At 42.7% G+C, this 10,255-nt stretch overlaps 1 protein-coding gene across 1 annotated transcript in view; it reads right to left on the bottom strand.

The window, feature by feature from the left end:
• The window catches only part of Clrn2 (clarin 2), a 10,091-nt gene extending 662 nt beyond the window's left edge, over window positions 1–9,429 (bottom strand). Inside the window, exons 1-2 of the mRNA XM_021161952.1 lie at window positions 9,117–9,429; window positions 3,084–3,263 (exon numbers count right to left, since the gene is read on the bottom strand). Coding sequence (XP_021017611.1) covers window positions 3,084–3,263; window positions 9,117–9,369 — 433 coding nt within the window. The 5' untranslated portion in view covers window positions 9,370–9,429. The remainder of the gene's footprint in view (window positions 1–3,083; window positions 3,264–9,116) is intronic.
• Window positions 9,430–10,255: the final 826 nt, after the last annotated feature.

The following is a 10,255-nucleotide window of genomic DNA, read 5'->3' as shown; positions in this document are numbered from 1 at the left end:
CTGTCCTGGAACTCACTCTGTAGACCAGACTGGCCTCGAACTCAGAAATCCTCCTGCCTCTGCCTCCCAAGTGCTGGGATTAAAGGTGTGCGCCACCACTGCCCGGCGATTGGGTTTTAAGAACTGATAGAGCATCACAAATTTGAATTCGCGATTAAAAGCAGTGGATGATCTATACAGTGTGAAAGGCAAGAGTGAGGGTTTTCTGAGAAAAGGAATGCTGTCTCTCACCCCCTCTTATCCAGCAGTATCCCCATTAGAAGACTGCTCTCTAGGCACCTGTACCTCTGTGTAGATGGTGAGCGCCGGGTAGGAAGAGTCTGCAGGGTGAGGTTCACACTCTGGCTGCACTGTTCTCAGGAAGGTGGGAAGTAGCAAGGGATCTCGGAAATTCCATTTATCTCTCTAGCAACTGAGGAAAACTTTGAAGTTGTTGGGTAGGTCTCCCCCACCATTTTGATTTAAATTGATAACCAAAAAAGACATGTTGGATTGAGTCTGGTAGTGTATGTCTGTCATGTCAAGGCTTGTGACGCTAAGACAGTCTGAGAACAGTTGACCTATAAAAAAAGAATCCGATAGGGAAAAAACAGAGGCCGGGCAAAGTGGTATCCCAGTACTTGGGAGGCAGAGAGAGGTGGATCTCTCTGTCTCTGTCTCTGTCTCTGTCTCTGTCTCTCTGTCTCTCTGTCTCTGTCTCTCTCTGTCTCTCTGTCTCTCTGTATCTCTGAGTTTGAGAGTAGCTTGGTCTATAGAGAGAGTTCCAGGCCATCCAGGTGGTGAGACCCTGTCTTGAAAAAAAAAATAACAAAACAAAAACTCATTTTTAGCTGTGTGTTTAGGCTCACACCTGTATGTTAGCACTTGGGAGACTGAAACATGAGTGTGGCCTTGAATTGGCAGTGATGGTGGGATACAGCTTAAGACCTTATCTTTAAAAAAAATCACAGTATAACCAGACATATTTTTTGTGTTTATAAAAGATTGTTACATAGTCACTAAAGAAAACTTGAACAACAGAGACAACTATAAGCGTGAGAAATTCAAACTTTGTTTCACCTTGAAGGCCAGACATACTTTGTACACATTAGTATATTTCTTTACATTTCATTCTTTTTAATACAATTTAAAGTTCTCTTAATTAAAATTTAAATTTGGTTTCTTTTTCCCTTCACAGGAACATTTTCCCCTTTTGTTAAACATCCCATAAAGGCATGACTTTAAAAACATGTACACTCTTTTATTCTTGAGCCTTACCTACTTCTTTGAAGGATGGCCTAGCTTCTAGGACTCTAGATAATATGAACGGCTGCAGGAAAGCCTGAATCCTATGTGTCTCTGTATTCTCTTCCTTCTGTGTTCTCTCTATAAGCAAGGAAACTCTGGAATTCCATCCCCATTTATCTCCCTAGCAGTTGAAGAAAACTTTGAATCCCTATATGGAATTCTTCAGTAAAAGAATCTAAAAACATAAAAGTCTATCTACATCTCTTTTTGACAATATGTTTCCTCTGATCACGGATTTGTTACGATCTCACCAGTGGAATTAGGGCAGTGGTGCTCAGCCTCCCTAACACTGTGACCTGTTAATACAGTTCCTCATGCTATGATGACCTCCAACCGTAACATTATTTTGTTGCTACTTCATAACTGTACTTTTGTAATTGTCATGAATCATGTAAGTACATGATAAGCAGGATATCTAAACTATGACCCCCAACGGGGTTTCAAGCCAAGGGTTGAGAACTGCTGAGGAAGGACGTGTATGGAAATAAGTATTTACTTAGTGAGTAGACTACTGTCTATGATGAGAGTCTGCACAGGTAAAAGACACCTGCAAAACTGATGACTTTTGTGCACAAAGGCAGATACAGAACAGCTGATGCACTGTAATATATATGTTACCAAACCAGCACCCGTGTTTATACTACTTTATGGTCCTCTTATACAAAGCAAAGGAAGGGAGAGGTTATTGCCACAGTAGAACCTTGACCATCCAATATGGGCTTTTGAGAGAGTTCTGTTTTCATGGGCTTTTGTTATTTTCATTATAGATGATTTACTAAGTACATAATTAAAGGTAAATTCTGTGCTAATTATTATTAATAAATTATTAGCTAATCAATATGAACACATACTGATACATTGCCTCTTTCGGCAAAGAAAACATTCATTTCCACCAAGGTTATGGACCCAGAGAGGTGCATGGGAAGGGGTGGAGCATAAATATTTTAATTTCTTCATACTTTACACCCAACTACTTATGTTTCAGTGCTTGATGGCCTTGGAGGCCATTGAGGTGGACCCTTCCCTGGTCATCATCAGTTTGGGACTTCCCCCCTCCTGGTTGTCTTTGCACCTCTGTCTTCTGTTTCCCTAGTAGCACTGGAAATGGAAATGTTGAGGAGTTATCCTGCCAGGCCTGCCAGTGATCCAATTAGGTGACCACCCTTCCATGTCCCTTAGGAAATCTGACTTCTGTGAGAATCTGCTACGGGGACGGAAGAAGTAATTGTCTCCTTAATTAGATCATTTTCCTACCTTTCCCCAAAGCCTTTTCTTTCTTATGCAGCCTGCCCACTGCTGAAAATGTAACTTTTTTCCCTCTTTTCACTATTTGGATACTGACCACTGCCAAAGGCCTGAGCATTCTTGCCAGGATACCTTGGGCTATCTCAGTCATTCTCTGAAGGTCCGCCTTTGACCACACAACTTACTAACCTCCATGGCTGAAGCTTCTTGCTTTCTTTTCTTTTTTTTTTTAAATTGGGTATTTTCTTCATTTACATTTCCAGTGTTATCCCAACTTCTGAGACATATGCAGCTAGAGACATGAGCTCCTTTCCCTTTTCCATCTCCAGCCTCCTGGCAGCTGGCAAGGTTTACAGCTTGTCTGCTCTCTCATTTTTTCTCTTCCAGACCGCAATAAAAGTGCCCTTTAGCTTCCTTTTGAGTCTGTTTATAAATTCTTTCATCAACAAGACCAAGAACCCCCAAAAGGAACCCCCAGATTCCCTGGCTAACACTTGGGAGCCCAGCCTGATGGTTTGGACACTAGTTTTTCTCTCTTGGGGACTTCTTACCTGCGAGGACATTCCAAAGGCAGATGCCACCAGGGCCATTGACTGCTCTGTAGGGGACCTGAATGATGTTGAGAATAGCAAAACCCATGCTGACCAGAGCCAGGGCCAAGGCCAGGAAGAGGAGCAAGAGAATCGTGACATGGAGGCCTGCATTGAGCTCCTTCACCAGATGCGGGAAGACTGCGAAGAGAAATGATATTTCAAGGTCAGAGTGTGGCTCCTTTCACAAATGCCAGAACTTGCATAGCCCAAGGTAAGCAAGTAGAGGGTGAGAGCAAGACACAAGAATGCTCGGTTTTCAAAAGCCAAGAGACTTCCTGACACGGGTCCTCAGACCCTAGGGCTGCCACTTGTTAACTGGCCAGCAATCTTCTCTGTCTTGGAGTGGACACAAAATCTGAATGTGCCTCACAGTTGACATTACAGTGACCCTGCAATTCTGGGATCTGATGTCGACTGCTGCACTTCTCATAAGCCCAAGGCATTGGCTTGGCAGAGTAAATGTTATTGTACCAAGTATCAAGAACACATAATACTCTTGTTGTGTACTACTTCATGAAAATATTGATTTTTCCATATGAATGTGGTAGGAAGGGTTAGTGAAATACTCATTTGTGTTTTGTTTCTCTATGCTTGCCTTTGGTGCTAGTAGAAAAATTGACATGATGTACTAAGAGTATTTCAAAGACTGCCCAGGACAATCTGTTCTCTGAAATGGCATCTGTAGGTATCACTGTCATGAGTCTTTACTCTCTAACTTGGGAAAGGCATGTGGCCTCTCAGAGCCTCCTGTCATTGCCAGTACAGCGGACATCTAGCCATGGTTGTGTGGGATACGCGTCATTGCCTTTTGCTGACCACAGTTAGGGGTTGAGTGAGCTCGTTAGGGTCATCACTTCATTCAGTGTTTGTGATAAGGCATCTGGTGAAGGTTCTCAGCTCGCCTCACCCACATGCTTGGAGATATGAAGTTCATTGTCTTTGGACAAGGCAACCCTGAACCCTACATAGAATTACAGGCCTGTGCATGATGTGGTATCAAGAGTTTAAGGTGAGTTGTTAGTGATTCTATATGGGAAATTTAAGAGGATGAATACTAAAGAATCCCTGAGCACACGCCAAGGTTGGAATCCCTCAAGCCTGAGAACCAGAGTCTATTTTGACCATTTTAGACAGGGTCTCATCATATAGCTCTTGCTGGCCTGGAATTGGCTGTGTAGACCACACTGGCCTTGAACTCACGAAGATTCACCTGCGTCTGCCTCCTGAGTGCTGGAATTAAAGCATGTACCACTACACTGGGCAGGAGTGAGAGATCTAGTTCTCATCCCTGTACTGAGTCCTTCCCATTCATCTGTTTCCAGGCACCACCCACATTTACATCCTAGGTTCTGAATCAACTTTCTTTCCATTTGTCATTATCTCTGCACCGTCATCCCCATGACTTTGGAAACTCTGACCAGGAAGATGGGCTCCTTTCCAAGGAGTTTGTCTTTCTCAGGCATGTTACTCCCTTTGTTTCCATTCCAACTCCCTCCTCTTGGAGACCCAACACCCACTTTTCAAACCCTGAGCCTCTTCTTAGTCCAGATATAGTAGCTTATACCTAGTTGCCTGTCTCATCCTCCCCTTTTCTTGATCATGAGATCCTGAAGACACACGACTAGCACAGCAACCCTCACTAAATCCTGAAAATCCAAATCAGTCACTCACATGATTGGCAAAGTTCAAAACTACTCATTGATGGTGGTATAGGAGAAAGGCACACTGGAATCTTGTAGGGATCCTTATTCCTACCTCCCCATTAAAAAGCAACTTAATCAGAGGCAACATCAGGGCAACTTCATTGGTAGTTATTGTTCAGACCAATGCATTCAGTTGAGTATATAAACTGGCTATTCATAACAATAGCAGAAATTTGAAGATAGATTAATTCCTTCAATCAGCAAATTGGCTGAATATATTTATATCGCAATGCAGATTTTAGAAAGAGTCAGCCATGGCACATGATAATACTAACCTATATTTGGAGTTGATAAAATGAGAAATTGAGAACTATATTATGATGATGGAGAAGAGGAAACTTGGGGTACAAAGAGTACTGTGAGTAAGGAGGTAAAGAGAACCCAGGCCAAGCCCCCTGTTGAAGTCTTAATTTTGCGTACAGTCTATTGGTATGTGGTAAATCTTTCTAACTCTCATGCTCATATGTGGTTCTTCTAGCTCAGGACCCCCCATGGCTTTGATTACCTTTTATCACCACTTAGAAATTCAGGTGTTGCATTGAAACTCCCAAAGAGTAGCTTGGAATCCATAGCTATGAGTACAGCTGATCCATGGCTCCACTGATAATCAGGTATAAGCTCTGTGCAGGCATGTCATACACATTCCTTCTTTTGCCTCTCTTTCCCTCTCTGACTCTGTTTCTGTCTCCCCCCTCCTTCCTCTCTCTCTCTCTCTCTCTCTCTCTCTCTCTCTCTCTCTCTCTCTCTCTCTTCCTGTATGTGTGTTCGCATGAGTATGTGCTCATGCATGTGGAGGTCAAAGGTCAGCCTCAGGTTGCCTCTCAGATGCTCTCCACCTTGTTTTTTGAGAGTCTGTCCCTGGGACCCAGGGTTCTCCTATTTAGTCCAGGCTTGCTGGCAAACAAGCCTTACTGACCCTCCCATCTGTAGGACCCCAGCACTAAGATTACAAAGAGGCATGCCACCATACCTGGCTTTTTACATGGACAGTGGGGACAGAACTGATCATGCCTGCATGAAGAGCACACTGCTGACTGAGGTCCTCAGGTCACCCTCTCGAATTCTTACAGATGAGAAAACTGAGGCCCAAATGAGTTAAATAGTTTAGCCAAGACCAACACAGCCAGGAAGCAATGCCTTAACTATTCTGCTAAAGGGCTGGCAGGGGACAAATCAGAACCTTCGATAAATGAGAGTTTAAAAGTTTAATCACAATGCAGTTCAAATTCTAGAGGGCTCACTTTGAATTTAAATTCTTTTTTTTTTTCTTTTTTTACTTATGGAAGTGATACCTTGCTTGACTATCAGAACGGATTATCCTATCAACATCTAAAACTTAAATGGTTTGTTTCTTCCTGATTCTAGATACATATGATCGTTTGCTCTGGTGAGATAAATAAACAAGCAAGGAATTGGAAGTCTACCCAGGTTTGAGCACTTAGGGAGATGCTTCTGGAGTAAGCAATAGGGAGAGCTATAGATCTAAAACTGCAACATACTGTATGTTAGGCACCTTCACAGAAGTTCCTCCATGCCTTGGTTTCTCTGATTCACATCTTTTCCTTTAATAAAATATTATGATAAAATTAGGACAGAGGAAACGAACCACAGAGGTGGCTTCAGAGAGGAATGTGCTATGTCTCTAGTCACTAGAGTCTAGTTCAAGTATGTTTCATGACTCTTTTGCCACACAGCAGCCTTCTCTGGGCAAGCCCTTGTGAATGGCCAGGCACCATTCATTCCTCTCCTGGTGGTGCCTGGCTGTACCTACTGAACAGTATACCCAAAGGCGTGCAAATCATTAATTAATTTAATGTTTGTTGCTTTCTTTCTTCTCTACTCAGACATTATTGATTTCAGATGTTCTAGATATAAAAAGGACCTTAGTGGTTGGTGGTGGCTATTTTCTTGGTTTTCCCATGACTAATGTGGGAGTTGAGTCTCTCAGATGGGTCTCCAGGTAAGGCAAGCAGTTGCATGTAAATGAGACTCAATAAAAACTTCCCTATTATAAGGTTTATAATGCGCTTGCACAAACTCTTTTCTGATGATTTGTGTACAGCCTTGAGAACAGGGATAGTTTTCTGTAGACCTTCAGAAAGTGGGAAATTCTGTTAAGGGTGGAAGATGCTAATATGCCCCATAACTACTTCGAGTTTAAATTGTACTGGACTTGAGAGCTGTGACCTTGAAAGAGAGGTAGTAAGACATACAATGACCTTAAACTACAGCATGCAAAGTGAGCTGATTACAGGAAGAAGCTGCCTTGGGCTTCCTGAGATCTTTCAAGCATGGCCTCTTCCAAGGTACTGGTGAATGAACACTTAATACCTCCTCTGGGATGACCAGAGAGTAGCTGAAAAGAGCACTCTCAAATACCGCCGAACTAGCTGAAAATGAAATACCTTCTATACATCTCGCACAGCTGTGATGCTTGAGACTAGACCACTCTAGGGGAAACAAGGATGTGGATATCTTCCTTAGAAGGAAGGCGCAGGAAAGAAAGAGACATTTGAATTTTCCCAAAGGGCAAACAGAAAGTACTCATTGTTACAGCTCCCACTAGAAGCGGTTTAATTTCTGGGAGCTGAGGGTGGCAGGGCTTTACCATTCAGGTACCAGTAGCACGTTAAAGGACCACAGACACGTGGCTGCCCTGCCATCCTCCCACATATTAAAGTTTTTAAGTGTCCAATAGACATACGAGGCAGCAGAGCACACAGATAAAGTACCATCGTTGTCCTGGTCTCCTTTAAACATATCCTTTTCTTTATTTGTTTGTGTCATTATTTTTCAACTTAGACTTTTGTGTGTGTGCTCATGTGTGTGTGTGTGTATACACATGCCATAAGCACATATATATACACACACACACACATATACATACATATGTATACATATATACATACAAATACATATGCATATACACACACACATATATACATATATATATATATATATATATATATAATGCACATGTGGGTGTGTGTATAATTTGCACATCTGTGTGTGCACTTTCAGAGACCAGAGGTAGACATTGGATGTCCTACTATATCAATCTTTGGCTTATTACTTAGAAACATGGTCTCTCACTGAAGTCAGAATCCATCTACCTCCATTCCCGACAGCTCTGGAGTCCCAGGCAAGCACTTGACCATGTTCGAGCCTCAGCTGTGGCAATGATAAAGCTATTTCCCCAACACTTAAGCTCCATTTTAATCACTGGGTGAATAGAAATATACTCAGATTTTTTCTCAATAAACATAATAAATGTGTACTTCCTTTCTGTATAGACATGAAGACCCTTTATATTTTGTAGTCAGGGGTTTGATGTTCTATTTTTATGTATTTAATGAGATATATGCCCTGGCCAGGTTTTTAAACATTGCCAAAGTTTTTGAGGTACAAAAAAAAAATCAAGAGATGGGTATGATTATGCCCATGTGCTAAGAAGCCATTGACTAACTATAGTTTTATTAAACTCTCCTCTTACTAGTGATCTACCTGCTTGATTCCAAGGGCTGCAGAATGTTGTTTTGTTTGTTTTGTTTTCTCTTTCCCAAGCCTTTTTTGGACTCCTGCCTTAGGGCTTCAAGGGACTACTCCGTTTACCTTCTGAGGAGCTCTGAACGCAGGCCAATGCTGCTGGCTGCTCACCTTTAAGTCATCAAGTGCTTTCCCCAGCCTCCCTGCCAGAAAACGTGTCAGCTTCTCCTCAATGCTCCCTGAGAAGTCCCTCCAATCTTCCTCAGGCTCTGAAGCTTTCAGACACATGGATGTGGGAGGAGTTACCATGCTTCCTGGAGGTTCCCTTCGGCAGGCTGTCTGCACCTGTACACTATTGCGGACAGGTTAAGATTACCAGAGTCACATGGCATGGGTCTGAGTGACTCCAGGTGAATTATGCAACTTTCCAAGACTCAATGTACTTTGCTGAAAAATGGGCATGTTCACCATGTTTCCCATGAAAGTGTGTTGTGAAGCTTCAATGAATCAGGCAATGTGCGGCTTCTAGTGGGATGCCTGACACATGAGCACGTGGTATTTTACTAGTTACTATTACTAGAAGTAAACTACACAATACACAAATTCCTATTTCTCATAGCATTTTTATCTCTTTTAGAAAAGAAAGTTCTCTTTGCATTGCTGTATAGGAGATACTGGCTGCCCCACAGACTTTGTAGTTATGTCTTACACAGGCAATACTCAAATCTCACGTTTAGACATAAGCACCCTGCCAAACAAAAAGTGCACACACATCAGTTTACACATCCCCAAATATACTCACTTGTAAATTGGGACTGGCGTCCCCCAAGTCCGCATTGCCGCACCTTGCATCCTCGGAAGAGCCCGTAGTAAATGTCCCCGATGAATTTGACCAGTTCTGGGTCTGTGGCATTGACCAAATCCACTCCAGTCTGACACAAGATTTTCCCACTCAACCAATGAGGCAGAGACAAAGCGACGATGATCAGAAGGAAGGATGAGAAACTGAGTAGAGATGCCAGCCCGTACCACACCTTTTTGAACCATCCAGGCATGCTAGTGAGTGCAAATCATCCCCCAGAGCTCTGGGCAACCCTTGGGCAAGTGGACATCTTTCAGACAGTCCATAATAGCCTGCTCCATACACGCTAGCTCATCCTCCCTCAGTGCCTGCCTCCTCAGCTTCTGTTTACCCCATGCACATCCCCAGCCTCTGCAGACAACCTTCCGCTTGCTTGATATAGCAGAGTGTGTTACCCAAGGAAGTAACCCTATATCTCCCAACAGACTAGGGTTTCAGCAGAGGCTTTAATTGTTCCTCCCTTCAAGTATTTAAGTAATCCTGCTGTGGACATCCTAATGACCAGAGAGTTACTATCAAGCAAAATCATGTAGAACTGTTGACAAAGAATGCTAAGTAGACTTTGAAAAACTGCGTGCTAGAAACAAAACAGAAACGGACCCATTAATGCTCACGTGTGTTAGCAACAATGTGTGGGATCAAATGTCGATCTCTTCCAGGCGTGCCCTGGCATTTCTTTCTCTAAAATGTCACTGCTGACAGTGTCCCTGGAGCTGTTACTAATACCGTGAACTGACCTCGGTTCATAAGACTTAAATTGACATGTATGAATGAAAACTGTAGGGATTTGTTGCTGGCTGAACTGTAACATGAAATCTATTGGTTGTGGCTGCAGGGCCATCCTCTCTCCTGATTCCATTTTTCCATGGCATCTGACACGGGTCAGACACTTTTATTTTTTTCTTTAATGGATTTCCCTATGCATCTCAGACCTTGAATTTGCAGTCCTCCTACCTCAGCTTCCTGGGTGTTGGGATTAGGGAGTGAGGCTCTTGTCCGGTTGAAAAGTTATCATCTAAAACTGAAGATCTATCTATCCATCTATGTAGGATCTATCTTTCTTTCTTTCTTTCTTTCTT

This window comes from Mus caroli, chromosome 5 (assembly GCF_900094665.2).
Source record: "Mus caroli chromosome 5, CAROLI_EIJ_v1.1, whole genome shotgun sequence".
Lineage (NCBI taxonomy): Eukaryota > Metazoa > Chordata > Mammalia > Rodentia > Muridae > Mus > Mus caroli.
This window is presented reverse-complemented; position numbering and strand designations above follow the sequence as displayed.